At 40.9% G+C, this 25,509-nt stretch overlaps 1 protein-coding gene across 2 annotated transcripts; it reads right to left on the bottom strand.

Annotated features, from left to right (window-relative positions):
• Positions 1-251: 251 nt before the first annotated feature.
• TAF15 (TBP-associated factor 15) lies at positions 252-25,168 on the bottom strand. Of its 2 annotated transcripts, XM_087694303.1 has the most exons (7): positions 25,087-25,168; positions 24,801-24,963; positions 23,540-23,907; positions 23,188-23,388; positions 23,026-23,109; positions 1,474-1,555; positions 252-1,378 (listed from the first exon to the last, which is right to left on the bottom strand). In XM_087694303.1, exons 2-7 carry the CDS (start codon positions 24,915-24,917, stop codon positions 869-871), a joined length of 1,362 nt encoding a protein of 453 aa, XP_087550429.1. In that variant the 5' UTR covers positions 24,918-24,963; positions 25,087-25,168; the 3' UTR covers positions 252-868. The 2 variants fall into 2 exon arrangements, with proteins under 2 accessions (XP_087550429.1, XP_087550427.1); XM_087694301.1 differs by lacking the exon at positions 25,087-25,168 and having other exon boundaries at positions 24,801-25,080.
• Between the last annotated feature and the right edge of the window lie 341 nt (positions 25,169-25,509).

Below are 25,509 nucleotides of genomic sequence, written 5' to 3' on the forward strand. Positions count from 1 at the left end.
CACATAGAGCAAGGTTCTAGTGATTTCTTTACCAAGATAAAAATCAAGACTCCTGACAAACCAGCACAAATGACAGTGCTCAACCATAGGCCTCTACATGAAAGCCTGAAAGCCTGAAAACTTGACACTGAATGGACATGTCAACAGAAGTAACAGCGTTCTCCATTTGCATGTTCGTGCAAAACAAGTTCAAATTTCCAAGAAATATTATATTTGTAAATATTGCATGGGTGTTGGGTGTACATCCTGCCAAAAGAATCCCTGCAAGATTAATACACCAGCAATAGGTTGCATTTAACATGCACTAACTATTTTTTCTCACCTGATACATTGACTGAATGTAACCTTTTTTGAATAAATAGAAGAATCAAGCTGGTACTTTGACAAGCTTGCCAAGGGACTCAAAGCACAGAAGAGAATTTTTATACCATGATGGATTTGCCGCTTACTATAAGCACTACCTTTCCTGCTCATTGCCCTAGGACAGCTCTGTACAGCTGCAACCAAGTTACCTCAGACATATGAGCTATCAACCTCACTAACCAAAGAAACATTCCTGCCCATGCCTTACCCACCAGATCTGGCATGTAATCACGAGGAAAATATATAGATGGACTAGTTGTAGACAGCTAAGCTGACCCAGTTTCTAATCAAGAAGGGCTCGACTGTCTAACCACTTAACAACAATCTCCTACAGCATATCTACGAGACAAAATGCATGGCTACTTTCATCGAAATGCAGATTGAGAAATTACAACTTGGCACAAATATTCTCATACAAATGACAGTGGCCACAATGTCACAAAACTTCTAAAAGACTTGAAGGGCTGATTTCAGTCTGTCCAGACTAACTAAGAACTGAGTTTAATCAGTCCACAAACCTCTCTCGACCCCGCTCTCTCTCTTTCGACCAACCCCCTTCTCTATCTCTGTCCCTGTCTCTTTCGCGGTCTCTATCTTTATACCTTCCTTTCTCTCTATCCCGTTCACGATCTCTTTCCCGACTTCTTTCCTTGTAAAGATCACGATCACGATCACGATCACGGTCACGGTCCCGGTCATAGTCATGCCAATCACGGTCTCTTTCTCTTCCTTTATCATAGCCCCCCTTATCATGTGAACTATAGTCATCATCGTCAAATGATCGATAGCCATTGTGACTGTCCCCTGCCCTGCGGCGTTCACTATCAAACTCCCTGTAGCTCTCTTTACCCCTTTCTTTACTTTTTTCACGATCCATGACACCAAGATCTTCCTTATCCCAGCCAGATTTTCCAATGCCAGCAGCAGCTGGAACAGAGCTTGAATCCTCCTGCTTTGCTTTAATGCGAAACTTTTTCTTCAGATTACCAAACTCATCATACATCTCACCATCATCCTGACCAAAAAACAAGACAGATTGACCACATAAATTATAATACAATGCATTGGACTTTTAGAGCTTTTAACACAGAGTTGTCTATAGCTTAGTACCTCCTCTGCTTCTCTACGTCTCCGCTTGGTCTCTTCGAGCTCTGCTTCATCAAACTCTTTGTATCCTCCAGCTCGCCCTTCACTGCAAATATATCCAGATCAGAACCCAGACAAAACCTACAACACTAATCATGTACAAACTAAAAAGCAAACCAGAAGTTCGCATCTATCTATTGCAGAAGCATCAGATACAAGTTCTCAACAGGAGTTCCATTTTAAAATTGTACAGAGAGCCTAGGAGAAAAGAAAGATGTGAAGTGTATGAGACAAGTCACTGGAAGACCCCTTTAGATAAAGGGCAAGTAAACAAGATACAAGGCTTGGCCACCTCTAGAATGATCCATGCCTAAATGCATCAGAACATTGTTAGATTAAAAGGCATATCAAGGGATTGAAAACAATCTTGATCGTGCTTTATTCAAAGCATGATAGTCAATGCACATATGCCATAATCCATCCAACTTTACATCAAGTGTGAGTATCTTTCACATATGCTGAACAGTGATCTTTTTTGCACGAGAATCAATCACTGTATGCATATGGTGACGCCATGGTATACCTTTAGCCCTAGGTTGCTCTTTTTTTTTATTTGAGGCCATTTTGGGGCCTGTTTTTAAGGCAGAAGTTTTCTGCACGCACTCAGGAAAAGGCATTGTTTTATGCTCTGCGATACTGTTCTACAGGTCGGTGAAAAGTTACTGTAGAAATTGCATCGTATGCCTGTGCGCAGAGACATTGGGAGTTACAGAATCATCCTTGTTGCCTGTTGATGCAAAATCGTCACTAGGAAGTGACTGTGTGGTCACTTACCACTTTCGTCAGTTTTGCAGATTTGCCCTTGTGAGGCTGAAGCTGTGTTTTTTATAGTGACAGAATTTTTTGCAGTGTTCTGTAATGGCGTTTGATTCTCTTTCACAGATTGTCACTGAAAAGCTTGACAAGAACAACTTCCAAGCATGGAAGTTTAGAATGACGAATTTCCTTAAGAAAAAAGGATATTGAAAATTCGTTGCAAGAAATGAAGAAAAACCAATTCTTCCTGATATTCCCAATCAACAGTAAATGCAGTCATTTAAAGCATGACATGAGAGAGCCAGGAAAGTTATGTACTGGCTGTCTATCAGTATTTCAGATTCTATGATTGTGCATATTCAAGATGCAAGTACACCAAAGGAGGCATGGGATACTTTGTCAAAAATGTATAGCACAAATACGCAAGCCAGGAAAATGCAGCTCAAGCAAGAGTTGCACAACGTGCAAAGAGAAAATATGAGTATCAATGACTACCACATGAAGGTAAAGAAGATTGCAGATGCACTTGCTTTCAATGGGTCGCTAGTGAAAGATGATGATTTAGTTTCTCTGACCTTGAATGGTCTAGGAAAGGATTATGCACAGTTTCGAACATCCATTTTCGTCCGTAAAAGATTTCCTGATTTTAAGAAGTTGATTGCTCTTCTAATTTCTGAGGAGCAGAGAAATGGTGGTGCATCTTCTTCAGGAGGAACTTCAAAAGAAACTGTCTTCTACTCAAATGCTGGAAGAGGCAGAGGTAGAGGAGGCCGATCTGGAGGCCGTGGTAGAAATCAGAATATGCAGCAAACTCAAGAAAACCACTCCTATAGGGGAGGACGTGGTAACTCTAGAGGCAGGGGGAGCCAAAGAGGTCGTGGTGGATAGCAAAGAAGCCAAAATGCAAACAGCAATGTTGAATGCTACTACTGTGGTAAAATGGGTCATATGGCTAAAGGCTGCTATAAAAAGCAGAATGACATCATAAATGGAAAATTACAAAAAGAGAATTATGCATCTTCTAGTAGACAGGGTGATGACAGAAATGAGAATTTGTTTATGGTCCAACACATAAACAATTCTGTGACAAGTACAAAAGAAAGCAACGAAGTGTGGTATGTTGACTCAGGTGCGTCAAACCACATGACAGGTCATGCAGAATGGATGCAAGATGCAAGGACAACGGAAAAACCAGGATTTGTGGAGACTCGTAATGATACTGTACATATTTTTTCTTGTCTATGCAGGATGGGAAAAAAAAATACATGTTGGATGTATTTCATGTCCCGAATATCACCAAGAACCTGGTTTCTGTTGATCAAATGGTTGAGCAAGGCTTGCAGGTCAGATTTAATCCTCATGGATGCTTTGTTGAGGATATGAAAAATAAAGGTCGCTTGATAACAAAAGAAAAAATGAAGAACAGAATGTTTACATTGGATGCAGACATGCCTGAATTGAGTGCAACAATGTTTGCACATGGGACCGGTGTGGTTGCAGATATTGATATCTAGCATAAACGCATTGATCATGTTAATGTACAGCGACTTAAATCAATGCATGCCCAAAATATTATTGCAGGATTGCCTAAATTCAAGGTTGCAGAAATGCATAAGGTATGTGAAGCCTGTCAATTTGAAAAATATGCAAAAAAACCATTTCTTAGACATGTTCAAGAGAGTAAGAAGCCATTGGAATTAATCCACTCTAATGTGTAAACTACTAAAGCTGCATCTCTTGGAGGCTGTCATTATTTTGTTACTTTTATTGATGACTATAGCAAAAAAGTTTGGGTGTATTTTATGAAAAAGAAAAGTGAAGTTTTTAGGCATTTCAAAACTCTTAAAGCTATGGTTGAAAAAGAAACAAGCCTGCAAATAAAATGCCTAAGGTTAGATGGAGTGAGTTTGCAAGGTTCCTACAGGAGCATGGCATAAAGCAACAATATTCATGCAGTCATACCCCACAACAAAATGGAATTGCAAAAAGAAAAAATAGACATATTGGAGAGATATCTCGTGCCATGCTCAATGAAAAAGACATGCCAGATTTTTACTGGGCTGAAGCAGTTGCTACAACAGTCTACATAATGAACAGGACTCCCACTGCAGCAATTTATGGTGTGACATTAAAAGTGACATTTAATGTCATGTTAAAGTCATAAATATGAAATGTGACATTAAAGTGACATTTAATGTGACATTAAGGTAAATCTAGGGGAACATGCACGAGAATGACCGTCCGGGCTCTTGGACGCCCGAACGGGGTTAAGGGGAGCCTAGAGAGTAAGAGAGTCCAAGAATAGTAGGACTCAAGAAAAGTGGACGGCTGGCAAAGGAATACGTGTGAGAGGTGCCAGCACTTATCTAGGCGTGGTTGGGAGGAGAAGAAACTCTGGTGCTCAGGGCTTTCATCGTTTTCTCTCTGTCTTTCCCAAAGACATATTTCATTGGTATCAGAGCCGTGAGAATTCCTGGAGATCTTCAACGAAAGTATAGCGACGGACAAGTGCTCCACGATTTGTTCAGTCGACAATCGACGGACAAGTGCTTCACGATCTGTTCAGTCGACAGTCGACGGACCCGTAAAGTCGTGGTCAAACGTCAAGTGCCCGCTATTAATTTAGTCGACAACAGTCAACGGACCCCGTAACGATCCGTAAGCCACTGGTCAGACGTAACGTGACACGTCACGAAAAACTTAACGTGACGTGTAATTGTGGTCACGAAACATATCGAAAGGACAGCCATTCTTTTTACGCCTGTTTAAAAAAACACGTAAGCTAATCGTGGGCCATCGAATCTTGCCCATGTCTGTCTGTGAATGCTCCTCCATGAACACACCAACAAGACACGCATTATTCTCCTTTTCACGGGCTGAAGTTGAAGTTCTTTTCTGATACGTGTTGGATCAGTCGACTGCGTGTTCGGACTTCTTCTTTTCAGCCTCGGCTGTATTTATATTACAAGTACAGGTTCAGCAGAAAGTAAATTCAGGAAAAGAACATTAATGGTCTGCGTGATTATTAAAGAAGGGAGCTGAATACTAGTCGTTCTGCAAAGAAGCTCCATTTTCGGCGTGACTGACTTTGTCCGCGAAGATAAAATCTGTTTCTTACTCTTCGAGTTTCTTTCCAAACCAGCAGCCACTGCCTGCCATTAAAATCAGGGAAGTACTTTACTTTGTATACAAATTTCTTATCTTTGCTTTCCAATTCTAGTGTATTAATGGCAAAAAGAGAGAAAGAGAAAGTAATGGAAGGTTCTAGTTCTGGGGACCACCCTATGGTAGATCCCCAGAAACCAGAAATGCAAGAAGAACAGTGGGAAGAATTTTTTGCTACACGAGAGCAATTTGATGATCTTATTCCTCGTGTGCAAGCTCAGGGGGTTCAAATGGAATTTTTAACTCAAACACTCACTGAAATAAAATCTCAATTAACTTTATTGTTGGAAAGAGATAAAAATAACATAGAAATCTCGGATGTCCCATCTTCATCGAAAGATTTAGATGTAACTATGCGAGATCCTAAGGAACCCCAACCTTACCATAAATTGAGGGATAATCCAATTCTAAAGGATATGAAAACACCTCAATTTTACGGGGAAAAAAAAGATAGGAATAAAGACACAATCTTTAATTTCCTCCAAAAATGGGAAGATTTACATAAATTAAAAAATACCCCACCACATCTCCAAGCACTGGAGGCTAGTTTAAATTTGGGACCCAAAGCATATAAGTGGTGGCGAACTTTAAAGGAGGCGAATAAAATACCTGAAAATTGGGCTCAATTTGAATCTGTCTTTTTGAAAGAATTTCTTCATGAAAATGAAATGGAAAGAAATTGGGAAGATTGGGATTATGTCAGACAAAAGGGACGACCCCTACTAACATATCTGAACAAATATCGTGAGATAATCCTCAAATTGGAAGGAATAGATGAATTCCAAAAAACAAGAGGATTCATTAGGGGACTAGATAAAGCCTGTAAAAAGGAAGTAAAACGGAGTTTACCTAAGACGCTGGAAGAGGCAATTAAATTTGCATTAATTCATGAAGATAGTATGCGTCCAGGTACACTCACTAGTCTCACTGATACGGAGCCCAAGTCTAAGGAATTGGAAACCTCAAAATTTGTGGGCAAATTTAAAAGGAAAATGCCATTTTTTAAGGGTAAAAAACAACCTTTTGAAAAGAAACCATATATGAGGCCAAAGTTAAGTCCTGATGACTTTGATAAGGCCAAAAAAGAAAAGTTGTGTTTCAATTGCCTATCCCCTAACCATGCTGCTTGGAATTGCCCTCAAAAGAAAAAGGGGGAAGACAAAGGAAATGATAAGGACAAGGGCAAGGGAAAAGAAAAACAAATCCATGTAGTGCAGACCTTAGAATTAAAGGACCATGAAAAGTACAAATCTTTAGAGGTCTTGCACATGGATGTACAACATAGGTGTTGTATGTCAACTTCTATGTGGCAGCCTACTTTTGGGCCACGTGATTTACTTAGAGTACATGGATTGATAGCTGGAAAAAGGGTTAGAGTCATGATTGATGACTCTGCCACACATAATTTTATAAATTATGCACTTGTAAAAAAATTGAAACTTCCCCAACAAAACAGTGGGCATCAATATGTTGTTCGTATGATGCAAGGCCAAGACAATAAAATATGGGATACAATGGTATCCAATTTGGAAATTGAGATTCAAGGATATAAAGATAAACTTGATTTTCAAATTATGAACATGGAAAGAGCTGATATTGCTCTAGGGAGGGAGTGGCTATGGGGATTGGAACCATCCTTAAAACGTAGTTATCACCATAATACACTGGAATTTGAAAGAGATGGTAAGACTTTTGTTATTCAAGGTGAACATGAAGTATCTAATAATCCTTTGTTGTGTTCTACTGAAGTTCAGAAGCTGATAAAGAAGGAAGTTTGTGAGGTATATATGCTATGGTCTCTTCCTCTACAGAATACTTTTACTTTCTGTAATATAAAGCAACAATTTTCTTATGTTTGTGAGTTGAATATTAATAATGAATTGAGTAGTTTGTTAGATAATTTTAAAGATGTGTTTCCTTCTGATTTACCAAGTGGTCTTTCACCAAATAGGGGTAATATAAATCACCCAATTGATATAAATAAGGACACACACCCTATTTCAAAACCACCGTATAGGTTAAGTGAAACACAGCATCAAGAAGTTGAAAGACAAATTAAGGATTACCTGGATAAAGGGTTTATTCAACCCAGTAATTCACATTGGGCTTCACCAATTTTATTGGTAAAAAAAAAGATGGTTCTATGCGACTTTGTGTTGGCTATAGAGCACTTAATAAAATAACGGTGAAGAATAAATTTCCTATGCCCAGAATGGAAGATCTTTTTGATCAATTACAAGGGGCAAAATTCTTCACAAAGATAGATTTAAGATCAAGTTATCACCAAGTAAGAATTAAGGCACAAGATGTTTCCAAGACAGCATTTCGTACTAGATACGGGCATTATGATTTTTTGGTGATGCCTTTTGGCCTCACTAATGCACCAGCTACCTTTATGAAGCTGATGAATAGTGTTTTACGGCCCTATCTAGGACATTTTGTAGTAGTCTTCTTGGATGATATCTTGATATTTAATAAATCAAGAGAAGAACATTTGGAACACTTACAATTAGTATTCTAACTGTTAAGAACACATTCCCTTTATGCGAAGAAAACTAAATGTGAATTCTTTGCACAAGAGGTCAAATATTTGGGGCATATTATCTCGAAAGAGAGAATCAACATGGATCCAAAAAAAGTAAGGGCAATTATTGAATGGCCACCTCCAAGGAACCTGGAAGAGCTGCAGATCTTCCTAGGTTTATCTGGATTTTATCGTAGATTCATTCGAGATTATGCCAAAATAGCTGTTCCAATGACAGACCAACTTAAAGGGAAAGGGAAAAGTTTTAATCGGGGAACAGATCAAAATGAAAGTTTTCAAAAACTTAAGGTAGCTATTGCTACAGCTCCAGTACTATTAATAGTGGATCCCAATAAACCATTTGTGGTTGAAGCTGATGCCAGTGATAAGGCAATACGCGCAGTCTTATTACAAGAAGGTCGACCAGTTGCTTTTGAAAGCAAGAAATTAGACCGTGCAAAACAGAATTATTTTGTTTATGAGAGGGAGCTGTATGCAATAGTACATGCAATGAAGAAATGGAGGCACTATTTGTATGGTGCCAAACTTTTGATTTTATCGGATCATGAAAGCATTAAGTGGCTTAATGATCAACCGGATTTACGCGGGCGTAAAGCCAGATGGGCCGAACTCCTCCAAGAGTTCGACTATGAGATAAGATATAGAAAAGGAAAGTATAATATAGTAGCTGATGCACTCAGCAGAATGCCCATCATTAATGAATTGAGTTTTACTCAATTCACTTCCAACTTGCTTGAATCTTTAAAAGGGAAATGTCAAGTTGATCCGGCATATTCCAATATATGGGAAGCAATAAAAAATGGGGATCCAAATGAAAGTGCTTCTACTGAGGAAGGAATATCTGAGGATGTTCAACAAGGAAATGGAGCATCAGGGATTGCTCAAACTGGATTCAAGTGGAAGAATTTTACCATTGATAATGGTTATTTACTCTACAAGGGTAGGGTATGTGTCCCGAAAGATACAGAAATAAGGCGCCAGATGATACCCCTAGCGCAGGACATCCAAGAGTTAATAAGACTTATAAGCTTATTAAAAGGCAGTTCTATTGGCCTGGAATGAATAAGGACGTCCTTGACTATGTGGTCAAATGTAATAAATGCCAGGTTAATAAAGCTGAAAGATTAAAAATGGGAGGACTTCTTCATCCATTAGAAATTCCTTCGGGAAAATGGGAGAGTATCTCCATGGACTTTATTGTTGCTTTACCTAGAACACAGAGGGGGCACGACTCTGTGTGGATGATTGTGGATAGATTAACCAAAATGGCTAGATTCATTCCAACTTCAACTGATGTTAAAACACCAGAATTGGCTAGATTGTTCGTAGAGAACATATACCGATTGTATGGCCTTCCGGCAAATATAGTTTCTGATCGGGATAGAAAATTTGATAGCCATTTTTGGCGTGCGGTATTTAGGAAATTGGATACTAAACTTAGCATGAGTACGGCGGATCATCCGCAAACAGATGGGCAAACTGAAAGGGTTAACCAAATTCTTGAAGATATGCTTAGAGCATATGTAAGTAAAAGGCAAACTAATTGGGAAGAGTATTTACCAATAGCAGAGTTTGCATATAACAGTGCCAAGCACTCTTCCACTGGATATAGTCCATTTATGTTAATGTATGGGTTTCAGCCCAGAGCTCCTTTTGCAGTAAGACTGCATAAAGAAAAGGTTCAAGCAGCTAAAGACTTTTTGGAGGATATGAATAGTATGTTAAAATTTGCGCAAGAAAATATTAAAAAAGCTCAAAATCGAGCTAGAGCATATGCAGATCCTCACCGAAGAGACATCTCCTTTCAAGAAGGAGAATTGGTCTATCTTAAGGTGTCTGAATAAACTAAAACTATGAAAAAGTGACAATGTCCAAAGCTTTCACCAAGGTATTGTGGTCCTTTCATAATACTTAAAAGGGTGGGGGAATTTGCTTACAAGCTTCAACTACCTGTTGGTAGTAAAATACATCTATTTTTTCATGTAAGTAAATTAAGGAAGAAGCTGGGTGATTTGGATAATCTAATCTTAAATGATGATATTGAGGAGCTATTCTATGACCAATCTAATCCACATGAACCAGAAAAAATATTAAATGTTCGTAATAGACGAACAAGGAATACTATTTATCAGGAATGTTTGGTTAAGTGGAAAGATTGTTCAGAAGAAAGCTCAACATGGGAGCGAGTAAGTACTTTAAAGAAAAGGTTTTCCGATTTACAGTTAGACCTTCCAAGTATCGTTTTCAAGGACGAAACCAATTCTTAAGGGGAAGGAAATGTGACATTAATGTGACATTAAAAGTGACATTTAATGTCACGTTAAGGTCATAAATATGGAATGTGACATTAAAGTGACATTTAATGTGACATTAAGGTAAATCTAGGGGAACATGCACGAGAATGACCATTCGAGCTCTTGGGCGCCCAAACGGGTTTAAGGGGAGCCTAGAGAGTAAGAGAGTCCAAGAATAGTAGGACTCAAGAAAAGTGGACGGCTGGCAGAGGAATACGTGTGAGAGGTGTCAGCACTTATCTAGGCGTGGTTGGGAAAAGAAACTCTGGTGCTTAGGGCTTTCATCGTTTTCTCTCTGTCTTTCCCAAAGACATATTTCACATGGGATGACTCCAAAGGAGAGGTATACTGGTAGGAAACAAGATATTTCTCATTTGAAAATTTTTTCTTGCATTGCCTATGTTCATGTGCCAGATGAGTTGAGATCCAAGTTGGATCCAAAAGCTGAGAAGTGCATCTTTATTGGCTACTCTCTGCAGCAGAAAGGGTATAGATGCTATAACCCTTCTACTCGTAAGTTTACAGTAAGCAGAGATGTTTTTGATGAGATGAGTAGCTGGTATAAACCGGTAAATGTGATTGATGATGTAGATGCACAAAATGGGAATGCTACACAGATTTCACAGCAGCTATCACAAAATATTAGTGGACCTGGAGTGTCCTCTAGCAGTGGTTCACATTCTTCACCATGGACAGACAGATTGAGATCAAGAGAATCTTCTCAAAACAATGCAGATAGTGGTATGCAGGTATCACGAAAAGGAAAAGAGAAGGTAGATCAACCCATGTTTGATATGAATGCAGGTCACTCTTATGTGGATGGTGAATCCAGTGGCTTAGAATAGAGCATTGATGATGAGTTGGGTATTACTTCTATTGTTACACCTGGAGTAAGGAAGACCAGGGATGTTTAGAGAGCACCTGGAAGTGAGCCTACTTTACGCAGGTCTACTAGAGCTAGGTATCCTGTGGATAGACTGAAATATGATGGATTTACATGTTAGCAGAGTATTTGTCAGCTCATGTGTGAGTCTGAGCTTGATCTGGGCTGGGCATTTTTATTCGGTATTTTAGGTATTTTTTTGGTGTGGCATTTTATGCCAGTGGAGCATTTTTATGCACCAGTCGACCAACATTAATGCTGTCCGACCAGCATTATTGCTCCCCACTTTTTCAGCCTATTTATACTCAGTGCTCCTCCTCAATCATCATCTTCACCATCTGCAGACTCTGTGGAGAGAGAGGAGCCAGTGCCAGTGCCAGTGCCTACGCAGCCAGTGACTCACTGTTGTATGCGAATGTCTCGTGTTCAGATATAGAGATTCCATTTCCCGTGCATACATCAAAGTTTCCATCTGTATCGTGTTCTTTCTTTTCTTTTTGTCTCGTGTTTCAGCAGTTTATTTCAGCACATGTTTATGCTTCCACCGCTGCTCCACTTCTGACATTACAACCATTCATTATGCCTATATAGTCAAAGTGATACAGGAACCAGAACCCACTTCTTTTGAGCAAGCCATGGGAAAAGAAAAATGGAAGAAAGCCATGGATGAAAAAATGGATACCTTGGAAGCAAATGCTACATGGGAATTGGTACATTTGCTTAAAGATAAGAATGCAATTGGTTGTAAGTGGATTTATAAGGTGAAGCACAATGCAGATGGTTCGGTGAATAGATACAAGGCAAGATTAGTAGTCAAGGGGTATGCACAAACATATGGCATTGATTATGAAGAAACATTCAGTCCAATTGCAAGGATAGCAACCGTAAGAGCAGCCATTGCTATGGCTGCATCAAAGGGATGGTCTTTTCATCAGATGGATGTAAAGAATGCCTTCTTGCATGGTGATTTGCAAGAAGAGATCTATATGGAGCAGCCACTAGGTTATGTGCATGTTGTTCATCCTGAGTTTGTTTACAGGTTGAAGAAAGCCTTGTATGGCTTGAAGCAAGCACCTAGAGCATAGTCTGACAAGACAGGACAGTATCTTGTCACTATTGGCTTTCAGATTTCCAAGGCAGATTTCTCACTTTATGTAAGAAAAACAAAGAAAGGTATTATGCTACTTGTCATTTATGTTGATGATTTGATTATGACAAGTGACAATGATAAAGATATCCTTCATGTGAAAATGCTATTGAAGCAAAAGTTTGAGATGAAGGATTTGGGAAAGCTGCGTTATTTCTTGGGCATTGAGGTGATTAGATCACCAAGTGGGATATGGCTCTTGCAAAGGCAGTATGGATTGAACATGCTGTCCAAATATGGGATGACAGACTGTAAGCCTATTTCAGTTCCTTTGGAGCAAAATGTAAAGCTAAGCGGAGATGCAGGTGAGCTTCTGGAAGACCCTACTATGTATAGACGCATAGTAGGAAGTTTGATTTATATGACTATTACCAGGCCAGATTTGAGCTATGTTGTTGGATTGGTAAGTCAGTTTATGCAGGCTCCAAGGAAACCGCATTTAGATGTGGCTAGACGCATACTCAGGTATGTGAAGTCCACATTGCAGTATGGACTATTTTATGAGACTGGGGTTTAGATACAGTTGCATGGATACACTGATGCTGATTGAGCTGGTAGTATTTCTAATAGACGATCTACCAGTGGATATGTGTTCTCTTTTGGGAGTGCTACAGTCACTTGGAGCAGCAAGAAACAGCCTACAATTGCTTTGTCGAGCACAGAGACTGGGTACAGGGGTGCAGCAATGACTGCATGTGAGGTAGCTTGGTTACATAAGCTACTTTATGATATGCATCACTCTACAGATGGGCCAGTTGTCATTTATTGTGACAACATGAGTAGTATACACTTGGCAAATAACCCAGTCTATCATGCTAGAAGAAAGCACATTGAGGTGCATTATCACTATGTGCGAGAAAGAGTCTTACTAGGTCTTATTAATCTAGTTTATGTCGGCACAGAGGATCAGGTAGCTGACATATTTACGAAGGCATTGGGCGCAGAGAAGCTGCGCAAGTTCAGAGACCTGCTTGGTGTACAAGAATTGGAATTGGGATTGAGCTCAAGGGGGAGTGTTGAGATATCGAGCTCCACTCGTGATATGCCACGGTAACCGTTGTGCATTTATGTCACCAACTTGTTAGTTGTAGATGCGGTTGATATACCGCCCATGAATAATAGCTAGATGACAGCTATCCTTATCTACTCTAGTTCGTGGTTCAGTTAGTATGCCACCTTAGTTAGTTGAGTTTGGTTTGAGACCCATATATAGGGTTCTTCTATTTCTTTGTATGGGAGTTCTTTTGACTTACACAACTAAGAACTCCCATACAAAGAAATAGAACTCCTTTGTGTGTATTCCCCCATTGTGCAAGCAAGAAAGCTACAAGTGAGACTCCTTCCTTCTCTCCCACAATCTTGACACCCCATGGGTCCCATCTCAACTTCTGTGATGCCTAGACGAGCGACCATATCAACAGAGATGAAGTTGGCTCATGCTCCATTATCAAAGAAAATCAATGCATACTGATCCCTAATTTTACCCCATGCTTTGCACAATTCAGTAGCATCACCATTGGGCTAATCACTAACAACATGAGGCACCAATCCCATTGATGTTTTGGGTTTCTTTCCTTTAAAACCTCCCTGATTTTTTGATTTTCTAGCTTGTTGCCTATTGGGACAGTCCCTTGCAATGGGACCCTCCTGTTCACAAAATAAAACATTTATTTGCAACCATCAATTCCCTAATTTGTGGCATTGTTTTCAAGCCCTTTCTTTGCTGGCCACTTTTCAAGCTGTTTTCTATATCTGTCCCTTTTCTCAGCCTTAAACAACTTTTTATTCAATTTCTCCCCACTCTCTAGAAAGCCTGAATCCTTTCCATGCAACAAAGCATTGGCTGTGGCAGCGATTTCTATGAGCTGAGACATGCTAGACACGGTGGATTTAATACAAAAATCCCTGATTCCTTTGGACAACCCACAAACATATTTTTTCACTTACTCATGAAGGGGTACGAGGCGACAAGAAATAGTAGGCAACAATGCATCCCAAAACTTCTTATTATATTGCTCCAAATCATAGAAACAGGGAACGCCCGTTCCGGCGCATAGGAACGAATTAACGCGTTCCGGGAGGTACGAGTCCAAGAAACGCTGGCGAAACGTTCCAGCCCATTCCATCCCGTTCCCTGACCGTTCCCTGTTTGGAACGGCCGTTCCAGCCCAGCCATGTAATTTTTTTATTTTATTTTTTTAAACTCATATTTGACGTTTCCCTCCCACTTGTCGCCTGTCCCCTATCACGCTCGTCTGTCGCCTGTCCCTTGCGCCTGTCCCCTGTCACGCTCGCCTGTTGCCTGTCCCTTGCGCCTGCGACCTGTCGCTCCACACGTCCCCGCCTGTCACCTGCGGCCTACCGCTGCGCCCACCTATCGCCTACCATTTCACGGCCTGCCTGCCCTGCCTGCTCGTGCTCCTCCGCCTGCTCCGTGCACCTGCCCCGCCTGCTCCTGCTCTGCTCCTCCGCCTGCAGGCTGCTCGGCCTGCCACACCTACCTCGCCGAGGCCATGGGCGTGCGCCATGCCTACTTCTGCGCATCTGACTCTCCCACCTGCCTCTGAGTCTCCCGCCTACGTCGCGTGCGGCACACGATACACTTTGGACCTTGGTTGAAATTTTTGCAATTTCATTGAACTTTGACGCATGGATGTTGAAATGTTGGCTGCAAATTTTTGTAATTACTAATTTCATTGAAGTTTACAATTTACTGATTATTTGTCACTTCTATATAGATGGCAGCATTGACATCTATGGGATCTTCATCATCCTCAGCAGGTACTTCGTCAACAACTGGATGAAGTCGAAGCACTACTTGGTCATGGTGGGATGAGGTAGATGCAGGGGTGCCATTGAGAGGTGGAGGGGCTCGCCCTTGGAAATGCAAACTTTGCCCATATGCTCGCACTAGTGGGGCTGATAAAGTGAGAGCCCATCTTCTACATGAGGAGGGGAAAGAGATGCGTTTTTGCACCAATGTATCAATTGAGAAAAGGTAGGAGTTACTTGACCGCATAGCCACTTCTATGGGGAATTCACATGCCAGGAGGACCCCAAATATAGCAGTGGATCCAACAACATGGACTCCAAGGCCCAACAGGGCATGGTGCTTCATGCAAAAGACCACCAGGATTAGTGGCTACGCAGCCTTCTCGTGGGCCATCAATGGCAACAGGTCGTGGTGTTAAACAGAGTTCATTGCACACTTCATGGGAACCAAAGAAAAAAGAGGAAACAGATACAGCAGTGGCACACTTTTTTTACCATGACCATATTGCATTCAAATCAGCCAAGTCACCTTATTTTTTAAATATGGTGACAAAGATTGCAAAGTATGGACCCACATATAAGCCCCCTTCATCAGAAACTATCAGGACTACATTGCTTCAAAAGGAGAAAGTAGCCATAGAGATTGCAACAGCAAATATTCGCAATCAACGGGCAAGAAATGGAGTGACATTGATAGCAGATGGATGGAGTGACACACGCCATAGGTCCATACATGGTGTTGTTGCATATTCTCGTGGAGATGTATACTTCATTGGTAGTCATGATGCTTCAGAGACCGGAAAGAGTGCAGATGTATTGGCATCCGAGTGGTGCGAGGCAGTGCAGGCAGTTGGGGCAGAAAATGTAGTGCAGTTTGTGGCAAATGGTGAACCTACAAATAGGGCAGCAGGAAACATTTTAATGGCAATGTATCCACATATCACCTTTAGTCTATGCATGGCGCATTGCTTGAATAACTTGTTGAAGGATATTGGAGACTTGCCATGGATTGCATCTCTTGTTACGAAAGGCAACAAGATTATCACATTTATATGTAATCATCAGTACTTGCATGCTGAGTTTCGCAAGAGAAGTGACAAAGAACTTCTTAAATACTCGGATACACGATTTGCATATAACTTTCTTATGCTTGGTCGATTGCACTATTGCAAAGGTGCAATTCGGGAGCTATTTGCTAGTGATGAGTATGAAAATTGGACTGGGGCTGCCACTGCTACTGCTGTGTTATGTAATGCATATGTTTCTGATAGAGATTTTTGGGATGAGGTTAATCGCACCAACCAAATGGTTGATCCTATTATGCACATGTTGAGGCTTGCAGATGGCATGGATCCATGCATTAGGAAGATCTATGAAGGTATGGATCGCATGATTGAGAGGTTGGAGAGTTTGGAACCAAATGCAAATAGGTATGAGTAGATCAAGGAGTTATGCATTAGCAGATGGAATGAGTATGACTCTCCTATGCATGCTGCAGCATATGTGCTTGATCCTGAGTTTCAAGGAAAGATGCAAGAAAGAGACCTTGAGGTGGTCAAGACTTGGAACACATTGCTTGCAAGGCTTTATCCCAGCCGTAAAATGCAACGCAAAATTAAAAATCAGCTCTCTGTATATCGGCAAACATTAGGTATGTTTGGTACAGAGGATGCACTAGAGGACAGGATAAATATTGGGGCTGCTTTATGGTGGGAGGACTACGGGGCAGAAGCTCCAGAGTTGCAGAGTTTGGCTATTAGTATTCTTAGCCAAACAATTAGCTCTTCTTGTTTAGAGCAACTATGGAGCTCTTTCAATCACATTCACTCAAAGAAGAGAAATCGTCTTGGTACAATGAAGACGAATGACCTAGTTTATGTGAGCTCCAATCTTCGCTTGCTAGCTCGTACATCAATTGCAAAGGCTGATTCTTTTATATGTTGGGAAAAAGATAACGATGATGATGATGGTGATGATGATGGGCAGGATGTTGTTCAGCAGGATGAGCATTCAGGCACAGTGGAGCCATCTTCCATGAATCAGAGCACTTAGTAGCTAACCTTTTGGAACTTTAGAGTATTCACTTGGAAATTGGAGCTCTTGTAACTTGGATCTTTACTATTTAGGCTTTAAAGTTTAGTGCATATTTTGTGTTTTTGCAATGCACACTTGTTGCCAGTTGGACTTATGCAACATTATTGATTAGAATGTTGAATTATGAATGCGACAATCCATTGCTAGTTACAATGTTTTGAATCTTTATTATTGTTGAAACTTGATTATTATGTCTCTAGAGTCTAATTTCATGAATTATGGTTGATATGATCTCTCTCTCTCTCTCTCTCTCTCTCTCTCTCTCTCTCTCTCTCTCTCTCTCTCTCTCTCTCTCTCTCTCTCTCTCGTTTTATATATATATATATACACCGTTTCCTCCGTTCCCATTCCCTCACTTTGGACGTTCCCCCCGTTCCAAGGGGTCCCGTTCCCGTTCCCATTCCCCGTTCCTGGTAACTATGCTCCAAATTCTTAAATTCCTTAGATCCAACTTATTCCAAGCTGTCATGATGTTCACCTCAAATGTACTTATCAACCAATTCCATACAACATTTGCTTGAATTGTACCCACGTTGACGGTTCTCTAACTTGCATCAAAACAGTGGACCACCATTGTAATGCATTTCCTTTCAAGAAAGTGGCTGTCTTACAAATCTTTGAGGACTCCATGAAGTTCCCCCCTAAATAGACTGCATCAAACTGCTGAATGAAAGTCAAAGCTTTTAGCCTATCTTATACACCATTGAAGGACTCCAACTTCACTGCTTTTCCACCCTCATCATAGTCTTTTGTTGCCCCTTCGGGTGTCAAGTTGTCATACACTAGTTGCTGCAAAAAGGGTACATTTGCTGAATTTACATCAAAACCAATGCCAAACGGAGCATTCGCATAACCAGCATTCATTCCTTAAGCCCCATAAGCATTCAAGGGTACAGATGCAATACCAAACATGCTACATTGTGCCCCAGGCATCAAGCCAATGCTGCCATACATAGGGTTTGCATATTTCCAGCCCTACCCGAATACATCGTCCCTTACACACCATGCATTGGGTTTTGCATACCATAAGGATTTGTGCCATACATTTCCATATGCAGTCCTTGTCCAACCATAGCATGAAAAATCATGCTTCCATCAAAATATCCTAGTTACCCCATCATAGCATACATGCCTGGTTGTCCAAAATCCATTGGATTGGCACTTCCGTGATGGCCTTGCATTTGCATTTCTTACCCTATAGGTACCAACTATTTTATTTCATTACCATCTTTGGGAGCTTCAAATGAAGGGTTTGGCATTGTCTTCGGTGCATCTTGCTATCCCAAAGGTGTAAAAGACGCCTTCCTCTTCTTGCCTTTGTTGTCCTTCTTTAGAGCATTGAAAAATCGGGTAAATTGAGGATCCTTTGCAAATTTAGCAAAGAGATTTGCTATTGTCCTTGTTCGATTCTTGAACTGGTCATCAAATTCCTCTTCACTTTGCTGGTCATCAGCCTCCTTATGCCCTAAAGGCCATGCATCTTGCCAAACAGCAAAATTTTCAGCTTGTTGTCCATGGTCTAAGCCTTATCCAAGGTCAAGCATTGCATTTCTTTCATTCCCATGTAAATGTTTATATTAAGAGGCATCATCACTGCTTAAGTCCATCTCACTGTATGAAGACATATTGCTGTAATTTCTCAACTGAGAATAAAAATCAGCACTAGCACAAAGCTTTGGCTTACAATTAGGTGCCTCGGGCCCACCAAATCAAGGGATTGAGTAGTACATCCCAACAATGGAACCATGTAGCCAGCCTATAATAGCAGCATTGGAGCATTGAGTTCTATTCAAACTTCCAACAGGCTAACAAAGGCCTTAATACCCTTAAGGTCACAATCAGCAGTCTTCAATGTACCATAAATTCTAAGAGGTGACCAGGCATATTTTAACACATGAGAATAGTAGATTAATCAATTCAAAGGTGGTAGGCAAGTAGTCTACAAATTCTAGATCTGCCTTGAAATAGATGGATATCACGGTCAATATGCTTAAGAGTAGATGATGTAAAATGGTATCATTATCAGAATGGTGGATAGGTTGCACAAGCAAGTTGTCAGAAGTAATGCAACAATGGAAGCATAAACATAAGTTGTAATAAACTGCTAAAACACAAGACAAAAGAGAAAGGGAAAAAAAAACACAATACAAATGAGAACTCAGATATATGCTCAAGAAATGGAAAGAACACAATACAGATGAGAACTCAAATGTATACTCAGGAAATGGAATCCATGTACCAAGACATGAGACAGTACAGATGCAATGTGAGTCACCGGTTGTGGAGGCACTGGCACATGCTCCCTCTCCAAGAACTGTCAGGCAATGAATGAATGAGGAGGAAGCCTGAGAATATAAAGGCCAAATAAATGCCAAAAATATGATTGGTCGGCCAGTGTTAAATATTGACCGACTGACTGCAAATAATGCCAAAACACAATAAATGTTGACAAATAAAATGTCAAAAATATCTCTGTGCCGTGACCAACTTGATATACCACATGTACAGACTCAACCATAAACTAACTAATCTGCTAACACACTCTCTCAAATCATAGGTAATCTAATACAATACAATATACAATGATAAATTACATCATAGTACATACAACAATGTCCATCAAAGTAGAACCATGGATACTCAAGTAGTGGGTGCGCAAGCCACCACCAAGGTGCCTCGGAGAGAATCTGATGTTGATGTCGATAGTACCAGCTTCTAAAGATAGAGAAGATCATAACAGCTCTCAATGTTTGTCAACAATGCCTCTAATGTAGCATACATAACCATCCTGTCACCAATGCCGCAGGGCATAAATGACCATGGATTCCCCTTCTTTGGCTAGACCGCCAAAGTGTCCCCTCATGTGAGCTCCAAACAAAAGCCACCCACTCTCTCTATCATGTAACCAGCCCATCATTAACCTGGATGTCAATCCAAACTCCAGGATTTGTACCTGCCAAACTTTGGTCAATGCGTCAAGGATGTCTCTCCCTAGATCCTGTGCATCTATAGAGAAATGTAGATAAGGCACGGTTGCTCCATCTCACCACCCTCTCACACTCCCTCTCTTGCACTGGAGAGTCGTGAGGAATGATCTCATCACCACCACTTGAAAGCAATAGAGGAAGGGGCCACCAAGCCCTTCCCATGATCCATAAAAGAGGATCCCTTCCGCGCCTTGGACTTCGCCTTGGCTGGAGGATCGGAATCGGAATCTAAGCCAGAGGATGACTCGTCAAAGGAGTCCGCATCCCGCTTTCTCTTCTGCTCCTTTCTCTTCCTAAAAGCCGCTAACTCTTTGTAGTCCTTCCTTAAATGACCCTTCTTGCCACAGTGGTAACACTTGGCCTTTGACTTCTTTGTCTTCGAATCCCTCTTTGAAGTTGTAAGAGCCTCACCTGAACCTCCATGAAACTTGTCATCAGTGGATGTGCATGGAGGAGCCATCTGTAGAGGATTTAGAAGAGAAGTAGAGAAGAGAAGGTATTTCGAGAGGGAACACGATCAAAACACAAGTACAGACTACAAAAAGCAAGAGTTCACATCAATATAACCCAAAATCTGACCAAAATAAGACAAAAGCTACTCTATAAAGTCAAGAAATCAGTCAAAAACTACCAAAAACAACAAAAACGGCCTGATAATGCAAGCGTCCAGCCAAGAGGAGATGCAGAGACATCAAAACGCAAGCTAAAACGGACACGCAAGCTATACGGATGCTGACTTCAGCAAAAAACGAAGGTAAAACAAGTCGCCTAGTTAGAGCAACAACCACCTGATCAACAAGGGTGAAAACAGTCCTGAATCAGCAAGAAAACACAACAAGAACACAAATCCTAAAATCTGATACCATGTAAGAAGTGGTGTAGCAATGGAAGGGTAAACATAAGCTGTAATAAACTGCTGAATCACAAGACAAAAGAGAAAGGGAAAGAAAAATACAATACAAATGAGAACTCAAATGTATGCTCAAGAAATGAAATCCATATATCAAGACATGAGACGATACAGATGAAATGTGAGTCGGAGGCACTGGCACATGCTCCCTCTCTCCAAGAACTATCAAGTAATGAATGAATGAGGAGGAAGCTCGAGAATATAAAGGCCAAATAAATGCCAAAAATATGACTAGTTGGCCAGCGTTAAATGCTAGCTGACTTGCTGCAAATAATGCCAAAATACAATAAATGTTGGCAAATAAAATGCCTAAAATATCTCTGTGTCCAGCCTAATGTACCACATGTAGAGACTCAACCATGAACTAGCTAATCTGCTAACACAGGTGTACTTAACCTTGCACAGGTTTGGTATGGACACATAAAAGTGGTCATTTGGCCAGTTTTCAGCCGATTTCTGGACTTTCCTTTGGCCATTTGTTCTGCATTTTGTGCTTCTTGTGTGCAGCCGTTCTAACCTTGTTCGGTCTTCCATCTTAGCCCATCCAACCCATTCTTGCAACTCATCCTTGCATCTCAGTCCACTCTCAGCCAATATCAACCCAACTGAAACCATACTCAGCCCATTTTCACAATTCAGCCCCATTCTAAACCCATCTCAAGCATGCGTAAAGAATGTAATTTGGGTTCTCTAAATGCCATCCCACACATAGTCCCCCCTAGTTTTGGTTGCCCCCATCTGTGTCCCATTCTAAGATCATGTTCCTAGTTCAACCATTCATCTTTGTCCCCCACTTGCTGACAAAGACAACTCAAAGTTGCCAGCTGCTGGTGACTGCAACCGACTGTTTGCTGTGGCATACACCAAAATGGCTTTGTTGTCCTATTGATTCTTCTTTTTCTAAGAAAATTTACTGTGTTGACAAAAATGCACGTAATGGTAATAGACTTGGCCCTTGCATGGCATGAGGTTTATGCATCATCCTTACAATCCAAAGTATTAGAGTCAGTCTTGTTTCGGTTTTCCTAGCTTCACTCGAGAGGACACTCTTAAGCATGCGATCATAGAATTAAGTGCACCATATAGTAAAAAGCAGAAACTTGAGCACACTTCATTTTGAGGCATTGGTAAGAATTTACTCCATCTATATCATGAAGCCATTTATGAATTTTGAATTCAAAAGTGACTACCAATAGAAAATGAATCGCATTTCACCACCAAGGAGACACATAACCAAAGATTCTAGGATGCCAACCAAGTGAAGAACAATATCTTCATCATTAGATCTCTGATTAAAGTAAAGCAAAGCCTGTAAAGGAGGATTGATCTTTCACGTTCCCAGTCGCAAGAATTGCTCCCCAAGCCTGTGTAACCTAACTCTGCTTATACAACCACATTTCGTGAGCAGCAGACAGCAACTACATAGCACCTAAGAGGTAACCCAAGGCTTCCTGTGAGGCTACTCCTTTTTCCCATGAGAATGTATCACAACTCATGGCAACCTTCAAACAATCAATACCATAGTAATCTATAAAACCAAGACCAAGACTTAAAGAATCTTACATCCACTGGCCCTAAAAAGATAAAAAATTCCCACAAACATCACATCGGAAGAGCTAAAAACATGAAGAAAAAATAGGATATTTGAGCTTTCGCTGGCCTCTCACAAGAAATTCTAGTGCTACAATCACATGGTAGTGATCGTGATATTATTCACCAGGCAGTCAAGTATGAAGTTGCTACTAGGCTATTCTGTAAGCGGCCTTTGATCTGGAAGGCGAGTAACAGTCTTGAACATACATATGAATCTGTGCTTTGAAACTCCAACCATACTTTTTGTTTGCCCAGACAAGGGAGTGAAAGTGACATGTTGGATACTGCACTAAACATGGCAGTAATATATTTTGGCAGACAAACAAATGAATGATTGCTAGAAGTCAACGTTGCACCTTTAGAAGCTTACCGGACCCCCCCTTCATTGTGGCCAGGCTTCGTTGTGTTGCATATGTTACATTTGGTGCGTTTGGCCCAATTAATGTTTCCACACCTGCCATCCAAATTTAGAAGAGTAAAGACGGAGGTTGTCACTGACATTGTTGCTTCAATGAATAATAAAATGACATACATAGGACATGTCCAATCATTGGGCCCAAAAAGTCCAGGTGGCCCGCCAGGTCCTCTTCCACGTTCCCCTGCTTCAGCACCACCTCTTCGACCTCTACCTCGACCTCCACCAAGTCCTCCACCACCAGCATTTGTACCAGCAGGACGAGCAGTGCCACAACGATTGCAAACTCCTCGAAAAGCAAAATTAATATTTGAACAGCTGCCAAACACATTCATCAAAACAATGCACAGCATCCTTAACAGAAAAAATATGTACATTTTGCAGCTCTTAGTTACTAGTTAAAACTACATGAATAAAGCATCAAACAATAGGGTTTCCGTATGAGCTGCTCACCAAAGTCATCACAGACCTTGGATTTGGGCACAACCAGTCTCCTTCCTGTTGCCAGGCCTTCCCCCCGGGCTCTCCACGACCTCTCCCTCTACCACCTGGTCCACCAAAATTATTATCTAAGTTTGCACCAAGATTGGGGTCATCACCTATTTGTGCATCAGCACCAAACCCCATCTGTGCATTGGCATCCCCTACGTCTTTATTTTTTGACTCTGCAAAAAAGACCCCGATAATGCTGCCATGAAAGTCTTTATTATGGAACCATTCAATGGCTGCAGCTGCTGCATACGGGTCCTCATATGTTATCATTGCATCACCCTTTGGCGCATTTGTAGTCTTGTCACGGTAAATCCAAATTTTTGGACGTCCAGTTCTCTTGTCTTTCTGAAATTTCACAAGAATCAGTCATGAACAGGAAACTCTGCATCCATATACACAAAGGCCAGCAGATCCAACTTGACAGCTTTGAATGGGGTGGTTATGCAGCATGCAGTTGGCAAGGCAAGACCCAACACAACATTTTCACATGGGATGGTTAAGCTGCATGCAGTTGGCACAAAGTTAAGAAGACTTTTAATATCCCATATCACCAAAAGCTTTATCCCTGGAAGACTGTTGAATGCATCAAGCAGCCCACCTCCAAATATAGACATATCATACATGCGTTTGGAAAAGAATCTGGATAATTCAAAATTCTCAGAAGGCAATGCAACTTTACAATGCCCACTACCAATTGCTAGAAAATATTTTGACAATTCATGTTCCTTCAACACTCTGAAATCCTTCAAGTGTCCTAAATAATGGCAGCAGGTTTAGTAGTCGTAAATACAATGATCTGCAAACATCACTCCTGATTAACTAACTAGAAGACAATTTAGGTTCCTGTCAAGGCTTCCGGTGTGATATTTCAATATTTTCTCCAGGTAATACCAAACAGAGAACTCGTAACCCTGAGAATCTTGAAATGATAACATTTATACCACAAACACAAACAGCAGTGGCTGTCTGCATGGCATCTTGATGACCAGCAGCAGAAAATGTAATAGATGGTGAAAATATGCAGAACCTTTCCTTTTTCTGGAATCCCATTCATAGATGGTGAAAATACTCAGGACCTTTCCTGTTCCTCATTGCTCAATAGTTTTCAATTCATCTACATGAGAAATGAAAGGTGCCACTCGGACGAAGGGACAGATTTGAAAAAAACTTAATTCATGTACATGAGAAAAGGACCGTGCCACTTAGAGAAATGGCAAGCTTGAAAGCACGGGACATACCTTGATCAATCCAATGGTGCCGAAATGCTCTGCAAGCAAGATCTCGTCTGTGCCTGGAGGGAGGTTGCAGACATAGATGGAAGTTGTAGCAGGGGCTCCTCCCGGGACTACCATCATAAGAAGGTCATGAACCAACTGCTACTGCCAGCCTCAGTTTCAGAAACTGTAAGACCAATATCAAGCTTTCAAATCAAGGAGACCGCAAGGCGACTCCCTCATATACCTGTCACACGCTCGCTCGCTCTCTCTCTCTCTCTCTCTCTCTCTCAAGAAGATGACGACTTACTGTCCTGTCTGTAGGCGCTAGGTCATAGCCAATCTCCTTGAGCTATTTTTCTCATCAAACTCCCAAATTTTATGTATATGTCTGTCTCTCAGAATAACCTTCTTTTTTATCGGGGGGTTAATTTCTGTCCCTCCTATTTACCTCTCGTTTTTTTTTCAATTTCTATCCCTTAAAAATCCTATTTACTTTTTGAATTTCTGAAATTTTCTATCTTACTAATTATTTCATAATTCCTATTAGCACTCCACACTAGCAACCGTGCAAGCGCAGCTCATTAGGATGCCTCTCAAGTGATGTTGTTTAAGGTTGAATTCACACGAGTCTCGACAATACTACACTGCAAGATAATGCTAATATGTCAAGCGCAAGAAGTTGTAAAAGTTGTCCGTGGAAGAAAATTTTCATCTGCCAAAACCCTCCTCG

Source organism: Lygodium microphyllum, chromosome 15 (genome assembly GCF_053477565.2).
Source record: "Lygodium microphyllum isolate KBCC chromosome 15, Lygodium_microphyllum_v1.1.10, whole genome shotgun sequence".
NCBI classification, from domain to species: Eukaryota; Viridiplantae; Streptophyta; class Polypodiopsida; order Schizaeales; family Lygodiaceae; genus Lygodium; species Lygodium microphyllum.